Source organism: Serpula lacrymans (assembly GCF_000218685.1).
Source record: "Serpula lacrymans var. lacrymans S7.9 unplaced genomic scaffold SERLAscaffold_1, whole genome shotgun sequence".
NCBI lineage: Eukaryota > Fungi > Basidiomycota > Agaricomycetes > Boletales > Serpulaceae > Serpula > Serpula lacrymans.
The window spans coordinates 1,572,315-1,585,749 of record NW_006763290.1 but is presented as its reverse complement, the minus strand read 5'-3'; the positions used below and the strand labels follow the sequence as shown (position 1 = coordinate 1,585,749).

The following is a 13,435-nucleotide window of genomic DNA, read 5'->3' as shown; positions in this document are numbered from 1 at the left end:
TATGTCCCCACGCATACAATTGATTATAAATTTTTGTGAAAACAAAAATGGCTGAAAGGTGTGCTCTGCATGCTTATGCAATTTCATGTGACTTGGGATGAACCTACGTGAGGGCTACTCTGAATCACTGTCCCAGTTCAACCTTAGGTTCATCCAGGTCCTACCATAACATAATAGTTGGTTTACAAACAAAATACTGCAACATGTAAAAAATGGAAACTGCTGGAAAAGGACAATAATATTTTAAGCTGCTGGGAACTTACCTATGATTATATGTTACAGAATAACCTTAGTGCATTTCAGGAGTATTTTCCCCTGTCATGCTGAGTCACCAGCAGCCTAAGCATGCTATTCGATAATTCTGTTCCTGTTGTGGGATCTCCCTGTCCTATTCTGACTCAGGGTGATCTTGTCCCCTGCTTGGATTTGTCTGTGATGTAGTGAGATGATCCTATGTAATTTGGAGATTTTTCTAGATCAGATTGAACTGGAATGATCCCATCTCTTTCCAAGACTTTCCTTGGCTGGTTTGGGATGATGCTTTACCCTTCAGGCATTGGTCCATATCAAATTGTGATGATCCCATCCCATTTGGTATTTGTCCACATTTAACTGGGATCATCCCCTTTTTTGCTGGGATTTTCCCAGATTGGTTTGAGATGACCCTATCCCCCCTTGGTATTTGTCCATGTTGAACTGAGATTTTCCCAGATTGATTTGGGATCATCCCATCCTCTTTTGGTATTTGTCCATGTTGAGCTGGGATCATCCCATCTCTGGCTGGGATTTTCCCAGATTGGTTTGGGATCATCCCATCCTCTTTTGGTATTAGTCCATGTTGAGCTGGGATCATCTCATCTTATTTAGTATTTGTCCATGCTTAACTGGGATCATCCCATCCTTTGGTGGGATTTTCCCACATTCAATTGGGATCATCCCATCCTCTTTTGGTATTTGCCCATGTTAAACTGGTATCATCCCATCTCTGGCTGGGATTTTCCCAGAGTGGATTGGGATCATCCCATCCTCTTTGGTATTTGTCCACATTGAGCTGGGATCATCCCATCCCTTTATGGTATTTGTCCATATTGAACTGGGATGATCCCACCCCCTTCTGGTATTTGTCCATGTGAGAAGTGGGTAACCCCATGTTACGTGGGGACATGTACAGATTTAACTGGGATGATCACACCCTATTTCAGGGATTTGTCCAGATCAGTGTGGGATGATCCTCAGTAAAAAAAATCAAAAGTTGGGCAATGTCAATGGTCAGAATCAGTTTTGAAGGAAATTACCTGAGTTCTACATATTGCCATAAAAATGATAATCCAAAAAGAGTGGTGTGAGACAGCATCACTATCATATGAGAGACAGAGAATGTTGGCAGAAACCTTACTTGGCATGAAAAAATATTTTCCGGATTCATTTCAATTTCTCAAGAATCTAAAAAAAGAATACCTTTACAGCACTCAGATTCTTTGTGGACTTAGATACTGTACTATACACAGTCAGCATATAGGCACCAGTCACCCCTTAGACCTTCAGCTGGTAGCTCCCAGAAATGGCACAACTCAAGGTATTAAATACCTAAGCAGTGCCTAATTAATCCTCACACTCAAGTCATCTAGTGTAGGAGTATCAAAATGGAGATCTTGTGTATTATACTGTACATAGCAAGCATCCCCCTCTCCCCATAGACCTTCAGCCAGCAGCCCCCAGGAACCACTCTCAGAGAATGTACAATATAAGGTATCAAATACCTTGGTAGTGCCACAAAAGTGGTAAATTCATGTTTTTGCAAGAACATGACTTTATGTTTCTTTTTACTATGTTTTACTTTCTACAAGGTCAGGATTTTCCTCACAGAATATGCCAGATCTAGTGTAAATCTAATATTCGATGTCCTTCTGCAGATTACTTTGTTGTCACAGCATTTGTGTTGTGTTTCCTAGTTTTTACTTCAGTTAAGGGTATAATAAACCTTGCAAAAAAGCAGAACTCACATATCACATCTATCAGCAAGGACAACAGCATCTTTCTAGTGTATGGTTCCTGCAATTGATTATATCTAGAAATTGATAATGTTCCACATTTAAAAAAAAGGGAATGCTTCTCCCCAAATTTGCAGTAAGCTACAATGAGGAACTTGTAACTCATATATTTCAAAATAGTCTTGATTATATTGGGCTAAAGTACCATTATTCAGGTGGAAAAGACTGGAAATATCTTCACTAGTTGGCCCAGCATTCTCACATGTTAGTATTAGCACCAATCCCCCTGATACCATGTGACATGTGACAGGTTATTGGGATTATCCCATCTGAGGGATAATCCCACTATGGTACATGGTCTGATACCATGGGAAAATCCCAGAAGGGTGGTATTATTCCGCTTCTGGGATGATCCCATCCTTGCTGGAGCACTTGGGATGATACCAGGAAAAACAAGCTCTTAGCTTTATACATTTACACAGATAGTTGAAGCTAAATGCTTATGTTTTGGGGGTGACTGAAGTGGAAAATTAAGGACTCTAACTTACAATTGTCCGGTTTGCCTACTGACATTGTACCAATTTTGCCCACTCCTACGAGATTCACTTACAATCCCAAACTTTCCAGTACGGATGGCTCTTCAATGCCTCTCAAGAGTTGTAATATTGTTTAAACACAACTACCTCTTCTTCCAGCTTATGCTTACACTGATTATAAGGTTCAAGGTCGTTCTCTAAAAAGAGTAATACTTGATCTTGCTGGTTGCAGGTCTCTGCAAAGTGTTTACGTCATGCTATCTTGTGCCACTTTTCTCACTGGTATTGCTATCTTAAGATCTTTTACAGGCAAAAAAATCAATCAACATATGACACAAGAATTCCAAGACAAGTTTCAATGACTAAAGGAATTGGATAACGCTACAAAAGCAGCATACAACAACCTCCCAACCCCACAGACCTTTATCAATACGGAGAGCAGCTCCCACAAGACATAGCAAAAGGGCGTAACATCTGATAATGCCCCGTGTAGCTTGGTCCTCCCAAGTACCATACTAATGCACTGTCATAACATTGCACCTCCTCATTACTTTTTGTTTTCTGCACGCCAACATCTCCATCTTGCAAGCGCCAAAACAAATATCCTCAATCAGCTGTACTGCGCAGAGTATGCGGACAGATATTGTCCTTGCAACAGATGTGCGCTATTTCATGCGGATCGTTGTTCTCCCAGAATTGAGGGCTAATGCGTAAATTGTAGCCTTGATCTATGTAATTCACATATGCCCGTACAGTTGCCATGTGAGGGGTGGTGTACTCAAACGGCTTATAGTGATTGGCGTTGATAAGTGCTTGCACACAAGAAGTGAGTTTTGGATATGTGCTGAAGAACCCATCTTCTAAGATAAAATTCATAATGGCTGTCAAATGAAAGCAAAAGATTGGCGCTACGCTGATGTGGGATGTAGCAATCACAACATCAATAGCCATATCACCATTGAGACCTTCACTACCTCTTGAATCTCCACATCGGCCACATACACTTCCCTTTTCCACAACTCCATGTCCACAACAGCATAACCTTCTGAATGCTGTAGATAGTGCAGCATTCTGTTCCTCCACATGAATGACATGTATAGATCCATATCATCCGGCTCCCACCCACTACTTCCTGCAAAAAACTTGAGAGCAACAGATCCAGACACCACACTTTTGAACTGCTGCAAGATAGCAAGAAATGGGCAGGGATAGCGCACAAACCACCTCAGGATCTTGAATAAACAATGCCTAAGGTGTGTGTTCACAATACAATAATTGGTGCAAGAGAGTCCTCCATATAACATGGCATCTGCAACAGACAACAAAGCCAATACACGTTCAACAAGCTCTGGTGCACAAGACACCACAAGGCGCCCATCACATGAGCTGCGTTGCAATGGGTCTGCATCTAATTCATGGGCGGTGGATTGTTTGACGGATGAAATCTCTGCTTTGTTGTGCGCTATAGCCCACTCCTGCTCACTTTTTATGGGAGCTCCTGCATGACAACCACCTGACCACAAATCCTCTGTTCCTGAAACACTTTAATCAGCACTCTTGGCCTCTCTTGCTTTTTTTATTTATTTTAAATTGCAACCTGTATTTCAAATGGCTATCCATCCCTCTCTTTTCCTCCCTTGTCTCCTCAACTTCTTCCCAACGCATCTATCCTCTCATTACTGCACTCCAATGTCTCTTATTTAAGGTATACTCTTCTTACAATTGTCTTTCTGCTGTTCACAACTTCACATCTTTGCAGATAGCAACAACAATGTTCTATTAAAAAACTCGCCTCATCAACTCACTGAGACACTTGCAAAAGCAATTGAGCCTGAACCAGACAACTCAGTTTTGGTACCTATCACCTACCATGAAGTCTGTGAGTGGGCATATGTGGCCAAAAATCCTTTGTCATCAGATTGCAATCACGCACACCTCTTGCTCTATAAAAATCCTCAGAATAAAATCAACAATAACACATTATACCCTCTCTGCATTCGGATTCAAGGTATCCTAGAGAAGAGCTTGTTGTCAGCGCTTGGTTCTTGGGACGGGTATGGTACAATACTAAGCACACTCTCACTAATTAATGTCATACTTTGCAGCACTTTGCATTTTGCACTATCTGCTACACAGAATATTATGTTGGGTAGTGGACCCTTCAAAGACCAATGGGAATCCTTGTTGCTGGCTATACACAAGTTGTGTCAACTAGTACACATCAGCTTGGGTGAGAATGGCTACACAGAGCCTCCTATCACTGCTATGTGCAGCTTGTACATGCAACGCCAAGTGTTTTCTAAGGTGTGTCACTCTACTTACTGAATATGCCTCCTTTCCTGATGGTGTTCTAGATAACGGCCACTCATTGCAAAGTGTCATTGGCCCTACATGCAACAAACAATCCTTCCCATAAAGCAGATCTCATAAATGATAAGTGGCGTGTTCTGCAAAAAATCACCCTTGCCCGCAAAGATTTGCAAGGAAAAGTAGTTTCCTGCTCACACACTTTATTTTGGAAGGGGGATTTTGTAGATGTTGGTGTATCCCTCAACATTAGTGTTTATAGAGCTCATACAGGCAAGTGTTCTATTCGTGCCCACTTGAACCTCAAACATGCCTTGCAACTTGCTTCTTCTGCATACACCACTTTGTAATAATTTGTTATCAAGCTCGGCATAAAGTCCGACTCCAAGGAACACTAATTGGCAGCCAACACCTCCAATACTTCATCAATTGCTGTACAATCTTTGGCCTTGGATACTGAATGAAGGTTTTTTATTTGTAAATACACTACAATACTTATTTTTGTCCAACTTTCTTGTCTCCTATCAACATTTCAAATATGTTGTGCCCCCTTTCTTTTCTGGAAATGCAGGCTGTGCTCTGATCTGAACCCTTGAAATCTGAGTAGTCTCTGCAAACCCATCATTCATCCATCCCCTGCAACGAGTTCTGTCTTATTAACTCTGTTTCCCTTTGTTGCTCCCAAATGTCCCTGTCTGCATACCGGAAGTTATCATTTGTCAATCTACAATCCCAGCAACTAAACGCAATGCGCCTACCAACTCTCCTGCTCCTGACGAACTCCTGGCCAAAAAAAGTAAAACAAGTGGATGTGTAGATCAGCAGGCATGCTCAGAACATGTTGCTACAACATCTGCGGACAGGTGTGCCACCTTATTAATTGTTCTCCTTTGAAAATGAAACTGATACAATGTACAACAAGTGAACTCGCTGCTCAACAGATTGTACCGAGAAAAGCAGGAAGACAATGTGCATTCAAAGGCCATGTAAGGGGTTTGGCAACACCTTCTTTGCGCTACACCCGCTGAATGTAATTTTTCAGCGCACATCCTGTCACTGTCTCTTTGTACCATGCTGTGATATCAATGTATCATGAGAAACTAATCCAGTGCATAAACAATATCTATACTATCCACACTCTTTATATACTTTCATTCCAGGCGCATCAGAAACTTTGTTAATTACTCCAACTCAGAAAACTACACTTACAGCATCAAACAATTACCTCCCATCAACGCTTGGGGAGTGAAGAAGCACAACAAGGACTGGTCACACTACATTTGCCACCCTAGAAGTAACACACCTTATACAATATGGGTAGTTGGTCTCATCAGCAAGGTCTGGTTCTTTGCGCCTGGGCCAAACGGAGCCCCACACCCTCAAGTAAATGTCACTATAGAGCCATTTAGCACAACTGCACTTGCTCTTTCTCGTGCTCTTATAGGTTCCTTACAAGAACCTCAGGAAGGTTAGTTTTCAATGTCCGCATGAAACTTCACATGTTCTAATTGTGTTTTGTCTAGGTACAGAAGCCAATGATTGGGGTGATACTAACATCATGGCCTGGCACCATCAAACTCCTTTTTACCGACAAGGAAATCATCAAACAGTGAGTTTCTATAACCTGCTTAACCTCTTGGCTCACAGATGTTTCAGGCTGTCCCCTTCACAGCCTGCTACGATGCTCGTAACTCGTTCACTGAAAAATGCGACATGGAGGCCTATCCCACTCACTGTGTGAGCATAAATGATGTAGGCCTCATAGAAGTCTACATCAAACACTACAAACGTGACAAAACTGCCAACCATTGGCAAAGTTGGAATGTTTTCCTAGAACTACAACAACTGTCTGTCATCCACTCTTGTTCAGCCAGCATTAACATTTGACAGTGTTTTGCTTTCCATTCCTCCTCTGTTTCATTCTTTTGCACACACCTTTCCCTTCTGATATGGTTGCAAATACACGTTGATATATATATTGTATATATGACCATGTAACGCACATTCTTCAATATTGAACAGTCCTTAATTCAATGGTGATCTGTTGTCCACACCTCTTTTTTTCAATATTAAATGGTCCTTTGTCTGATGCCACCCCCATTGGCCACTCTTCTGTTTGAATGGTCCTTTGTTAGTTGCCAATCCCTTGGCCTCTCTTATTCAAATATCCTTCATTGGATACCATCATTACAAATCTTGAAATTTCACTCCTTGCTCTTGACCTCCATGCGCTATCAACTCCCCTCCGACCAGGAAGTGCAAGAAGCAGCTCAACTTCTACATGTGATTATACCATGCATTGGATTACATTGAGGGCATCAACTGTTACTTGAATGGAACCCTTTGTGGAAGGTCAGCTTGCGAGTGAGTCTCTCCAACATCATACCCTCCAGCATCTGCACATCTCACTGAACTTCCACATGTACACAGCAATTTTGCAAACTCTGGGTCAACATTGACCAACAACAACAACAAAAGCCTCAATTATTTACCTGTTTCTGACTGAAGCTGGTCATATTGCAAATCCAAAACATGACACGTGAATGTCTTGAAAGAGGTATTCAGGGGATCTCCATGCCTTACTCCCCCGATGATCCTGCCATGCTCCACTACTTGGAATCATTGCCAGGGAAATCTACCGTGCATGATTTGGGGTGTTTTTATGATTGATTCCCTCAGTGTGATTGTTCCTACTATCAGTTATATGGGTCGATTGCCTCTTCAACTTCACCACAGATCCCAAATGACATTGCCAATCTCTTATTTGTGCATGAAAAAAAAAGGCCCTTACTTACAGGCAAAATCTTTATCCTGAAAAATGGACCAATTTCATCCAACTGGGTTAAAAATGCATGTATCACTTCTCAGGACATCACGCACAATATCTGGTGGTATTTTCACAGTGGAAACTCCCCATCTTCTATTGCTCAAGAACACTCCATCCTCTCTTTACTGCAAAACTTTGACCTCAATGCCTCCTAGTGACTCAGATGCCACAACTCATGTTTCTCATACTATACATTCTCACATGCATGTAGGTCTATTGTATCTTGTCTTGCTCACACTGACAACGCTGGCATCTCCCTTACCAGTGCTACTCACACATGTACAAAGCCGCTTGTTTCCCAACAGATGGTGCTTGCCCTGTGATTATCAATGTGCCTTCTTTGTTGCATCACGAATGCTCCTGCACTCATATCACTCAACTCAATTACCACTTGTTCTTTCCACCCACCATCCTTGCTGCACGAGAAGAACTACATAAAACTTACTGGGACATCCATGACACACTAGATGAAGAAGCATCTACTCCAATACCTGAATACAATGATGACATCCTACCCATTCTGTCTTTTGAGCGTGAGCCAAGCACCCATATCCACTCCATAACTCTCGACAGAGTACCTTCTTTTACAACTCCCATCATTTACCTCAACAATAAGTTCACTATGTTGTTTCACAAGCAATCAACCATATCTACCATCAAGAACAAAATCGTAAATGACCTGCTCGACACCCACCTGCATTTTTACCATGACCATTGCAAATGGCGTGGTGGAATTGTTATCATCAAGCACTCCCATTCAGATCCTTCCACCGCCACACACCTCCCCCAAAGAGATATTGGCCTTTTGAATATCTTGGTTCCTGCGTATGTTCTCTTACTTCCTGTGTTCTGTTCTTTACTAGTTTTCTACAGCATCATCGCCTTTCATTACCTCATTTGAGCCTGCATATTTTACTGTACTGTACTCTTATTGTAACGGATACGTGTTACTTTGTTACTTGTTACCGTCACATTTCCTTTTTTGTTTATTTACCATAATTTTAACACTCTTTTATTGCTCGTAGAACTACTGTTGCTCATTAGTTTATTTAGATTTCCTTAGACTCCGACACCGGTTCATGTATCTAAGGGCTCTCTGACTCATCCCAGGGAGCCCAGTGTTGTTAGGAATAGCAGACCTAAAACTGTGATCCCTGGTGCGCTCGAGACATCTCTCATCTTTCCATTTCCATTTGTGTGACGTTCAGTGACTATTACACTCATTTGACTGTTATACACACCTGGTCCTCCCAGTTAGTCAGCCTTCTAATAATGGATGGTTACTGACTGGGCCGATTATTACAAGGCTCTCGTATGGAGATGGAGAGCTCCAGACACCAGCATTAAATCCTGCCCGAGATCCAGAACTAGCCGTTGGCAGAGTTATTTGGGTTTTGCTTATCGATTCTGAGGGCCTCCGCATACACAATATATACGACGACTTTCAGGACCAGCTCTTCCCACGCTGTTTCCTTGTTTCTCGTTGTCGTCTTCTCCCCACCATCATTATCATTGTCGTCTCCCCATTGTTGCTGTCATCACCTCCCTACCCACTGTCATTGTTGTCGCCTCCCCATCATTGTTGTCGCCTCCCCATCATTGTTGTCATCTCACAATTGTCTCTCCTCAATTTTTATTGGAAGATAAGCTTTTCCTTTCAAGTTTTATTCTATCACTTTACTAATGCCTAGTACTTCAACGGAACACAGTGGTTTATCAAAGTCTATTATCACCCATACCCATAGGTGTTTTGGGCGTACCTCCAAGGTTCAGAAGGCTGGAAAACAGGCGCACCGTGTCAAAGAGGCTAATGAAAAAAGGTTGCATCAAATCAGAGGTGAGCTGTTCTCTATATTATCATATTTATTGTATCTCAGGAATATACATAAAGATCTTTTGAAGGATGATGGTCTAATGATAGAGAATATGTTGTCTGATCATGCCATGGCCGACATTGATTCCAATCTGTCAGAACCTGCTAGAGATTTGAGTGCGCACTATGATGAAAATGACGAGGAATATTTGGAGGATTTGGCACATGAAATGGCGGATACAACAGGATAGTATGTAAAATTTTATAAATTTGTTTTACGTTCATTACTCATAAATATTAGTGCATACATGGACCCGTGCACTCATCGTGATTGTACGGAAGTGCAAAATTCTCAATGGGATCTTCAGATGGATTATCTTGTGCAGGCCTATCTAACATACAGGCACATGGACAGCATGTTACAATCTCTATTGGACATTTAAGGACTACTCATTTCTTTTTTACTCATCGGTTATACCATCAGACCAATGACTCATTTCCTTCACATACACTTCCATTCCTCTTGCATTCGCAGTACCTATTATAGTACTTAGTCCTCAACGGACGGACTTGCCCTAGATAGGACCTAACTCCTATCACTGATTCCTTTCCATTATAAATACCATGTAACAGCAGTAGTATTCTCTAATACAATTCTACGCAGTTTACGCTTACAAAGCTAGACTCCTAAGATCAGACTTCTACTCAGAAGAAGACCAACTCTAGTTGGAAGAACTCCACTCAGAACTATGTTCTCGAACTTGTCTTTGGATAAGTCTCTTTACAAACCTCGAAGAACCCTCAGACTTTGTTAAGCACTTTGTGCGTAACACAGCGGTGATGGAATTCCCCATATTGATGATAGCAATATGCATGTTCCCGACCACACAACCTGCCCTTCACTTGAGGGTATTGAAATGGTTGACATTTTTGTCCGTTGACATACTTGTTTAACCCCACAATCCTATCACAAGTATCCCAATGAGGCACTAATCTATTATGGATATTTAGGTTGTTCCCCATTGTATCCTAATGTTGCTATCTCAATTTGCACACTTGCTGCCTATCAACAAACACACAGGGCTTGTCCCCGGTTCACCATTCAGGCTCAATGTAAAGCTATGTGCCATCTACATAATGTAAGTTATAACAGCTGATAGACATCCTCGGAGCTTAATCATTTATCATAGATTCCTTATTATCCTTATCTTGAAATGCAGTTTTTTGCCGCCTTTGACGTTTATTTGGAAATACTACATCATGTCGACAAACTCCTTCAAGTGGCCTTTAAACATGATACACCAAACTGGCGCATGCTGCACTCGTGTCCTGCATGCTTTTATAAGCTGTGGGATGAACCTGCACTCAATTTTGAGTGGCTTGCAACTATGGATGGGAACAGCAGCTTAAAGCGGTTCAAGTCTACTGTATACGGTAAAGCAGATTACACTGATACAAGGAAACCTCCAACAGATTATTGGATTGACGAGTCAAGCGTCAATCTTTTCCAGAATGAGGTAAAAGGTAACACAACAAAGCAAGGGAGTGAAGGAGCAGATAACTGGGTTGATGCTGGGATAGAACAAAAACAACCCGAGTCAGAATCATTCATTTGCATCAATTGATGGAGGAATGCCGGTCCTGAACAGAAGAAAAAAATGTTCAGTATATTTGACGAGACCGGCATATTCATTGCAACATGTTGTCACAGGATTATACTTTCTGTTTGAGATATAATTGCAAGCGGTGAATTGTGAGTGCCCATTTTGTATATGAGTCGGATAGTGACACATTTATTAGAGCAAAATATCCACTGGCAATTATACATAAATTATTATCTGTGTACAGCAAAAATGGTGGATGTGCGTATGATATAGGTTGTGCATTTTCTACCACTCTGCAAAACAGTTCCCTTGGACTGAGAGCTCGGGATCACAACCTTCGAATGATGGTTGGTGTTTTCCATGGCCACACTCACAATCGCAAATGCCAGCTGGATTGGCATTCACTGTACATTGAAGGCACAGGACACAGTCAAGGCAAGGGTTGTGAGCATGTATTCTCATCTTCTAATGATCTCACTCGTTGTTACGATAACACAATTTCCAGACATCTCCTTTCCTTTTATTCTCCGCTTTAACTTTATACTTTAAGTGCCACGCGGCATTTCCCTTTCTCGCGCCGCGTTGCCTTTCTTTTACTTTTAGACTTAACTCTCTCACGCAGTGGAGCTGGCCATACGGGCTAGGCCCTATGACATCATCAGCCACTGCCTTCATCAACTGTATAGTACACATGTACAAACAAACCTGTAGTAGTATATATACCCCAATAGATCCAGGAGACTCCTCAGCGAGTCCTCCTGTTGTATACCAACTAACTCACTGCAGCCCAAGGGGTACCCACTCCCCATCTTCCACTACCTTTATAGTGTGTTCCTGTGTGCGCCAGAGTAACTAACTCTTGGTTGTTACATTAGGACTCGCTCTTTCTACTCTCTCGCACGTGTGTGCAGAAGTCCCATCATTTGGGCACCCGGACTCCAGGGTGAAGGAGATTGGTTAGCGGTTAGGAATATCCCACATAGCAGATAGGTGCGCTCCTAGCGACGGCCTTGTAGTGCTTTGGGAGAAGAACCCAAAACCTTTGATACGCGGCCCCCAGCATTAAGGGGAGTACCTTAGCTCAGCAGTCGGTGTGGAACCACTGTTGATTAGATTTAAAATACAAACTTTCACTTTCGAATACCTCTGACCAGGCCGGGCACTTGCCTCCGCCAGTCTGGAGAAGGGTTGACAGCTTAACAAGCAGACCACCCCCTGACAACCGTTCGGACCAGGGTTTATTACTTTTACATTTTTATATACTTTTTCAAATACTATAGTGTGGGTAGTCGGAGATTGAGATCCAATACTCAGCTGGGAAGAGGTTGATCCGCAGATAGCAAGCGGGGACCCCCAGTTACCTATTTTTACGTTACCCAAAGAGAACAAGTCGACATGTCGTCGCAAGATATGAATGCGCTACTGCACGCAATGCGTGTGCAGATAGCGGAATTAACCTCGCAGCTCGCCGAGATACAGGCCAACCCCCCTGTAGCAACCCCCTCGGTAGAGAAAAAGTTTAACAAGAAAGTCGAAGTCGTCGCTGACCCTGGCGCCTTCGAAGGAGACCGAGCGCGATTTGCCAAATGGTGGATCAAACTCCAGATTTGGGTCAAGGCGAACTGGGACGCTTTCGCCGACGATTTTGAGGTAGCCACTGCGGTGCTATCTCGCCTAAAAGGACCTGTGGCGGGTCGATACACCCAAGTAAGACTCCAGGAATGCTACACCGCGGGTGTGTGGCCTACCTGGGACGATCTCAAGAAAGAGATCGAAAAATATTTCAAACCGCAAGCTGAGCGAGACTGGGCGCGTCAGCAAATCCGTTACTTCAAACAAGGAAACATGAGGACGGATGATTATGTCACCCGGTTCCTGGCCCTCTCCATCCAAGGAGGGTTAGGTAACGAACACGCAGTAGAACTGTTGGAACGCAATGTGAACCCTCGCATTGCAGAGCAGATCTACCTGCAGGATACAAGAAGTGACGACCTGGCTCTGGCAGCCGAGGAAGTCCGACGAGTCGGTAGGGCCATGGAGCTCTACGCTATGCACCAAGGTGGCGGGTCCACCAAACAAACCACCACACCCCAGAGGCGCCCTGGGTCATCAAACCAACATCATAATCACTCTCACGGGTTCAAGCCGTTCGGGCTGCAGCCAGGACAGGGTGCTCCTATGGATATCGGTGCGGTCCAAGGGGGACAAATGCGCAGATTCAAGGGCAACTGTTACAACTGCGGCCAAGAGGGACACATGTCCCGAGACTGTAGAAACGGGGCGCAGCTGCCCAACAAAATAATCAAAGCGCCAGCGCGCCAATTAGAAATCGCAAAGCCGACGATCGGCTCACACTA

General features: G+C 42.9%; 4 protein-coding genes across 4 annotated transcripts; all 4 read left to right on the top strand.

The window, feature by feature from the left end:
- Positions 1–2,667: 2,667 nt before the first annotated feature.
- On the top strand, positions 2,668–2,889 carry SERLADRAFT_345264 (uncharacterized protein; the record flags this gene model as incomplete). Its single annotated transcript, XM_007312208.1, has 1 exon — positions 2,668–2,889. A coding segment is annotated over one exon (222 nt), but the record flags the coding sequence as incomplete, so codon positions are not given.
- Positions 2,890–4,397: 1,508 nt separating this feature from the next.
- On the top strand, positions 4,398–6,575 carry SERLADRAFT_404579 (uncharacterized protein; the record flags this gene model as incomplete). Its single annotated transcript, XM_007312207.1, has 10 exons — positions 4,398–4,406; positions 4,487–4,581; positions 4,633–4,831; positions 4,882–5,068; positions 5,571–5,697; positions 5,776–5,820; positions 5,995–6,217; positions 6,279–6,302; positions 6,358–6,443; positions 6,482–6,575. 10 exons carry the CDS (start codon positions 4,398–4,400, stop codon positions 6,573–6,575), a joined length of 1,089 nt encoding a protein of 362 aa, XP_007312269.1.
- A 1,363-nt stretch (positions 6,576–7,938) lies between these two features.
- SERLADRAFT_431919 (uncharacterized protein) lies at positions 7,939–9,917 on the top strand (the record flags this gene model as incomplete). The annotated part of the gene is made up of 4 exons (XM_007312206.1): positions 7,939–8,486; positions 9,407–9,498; positions 9,553–9,724; positions 9,776–9,917. The coding sequence occupies 4 exons, from the start codon at positions 7,939–7,941 to the stop codon at positions 9,915–9,917; spliced, it is 954 nt and encodes a 317-aa protein (XP_007312268.1).
- A 2,556-nt stretch (positions 9,918–12,473) lies between these two features.
- SERLADRAFT_431918 (uncharacterized protein) lies at positions 12,474–13,351 on the top strand (the record flags this gene model as incomplete). The annotated part of the gene is made up of 2 exons (XM_007312205.1): positions 12,474–13,266; positions 13,329–13,351. 2 exons carry the CDS (start codon positions 12,474–12,476, stop codon positions 13,349–13,351), a joined length of 816 nt encoding a protein of 271 aa, XP_007312267.1.
- Between the last annotated feature and the right edge of the window lie 84 nt (positions 13,352–13,435).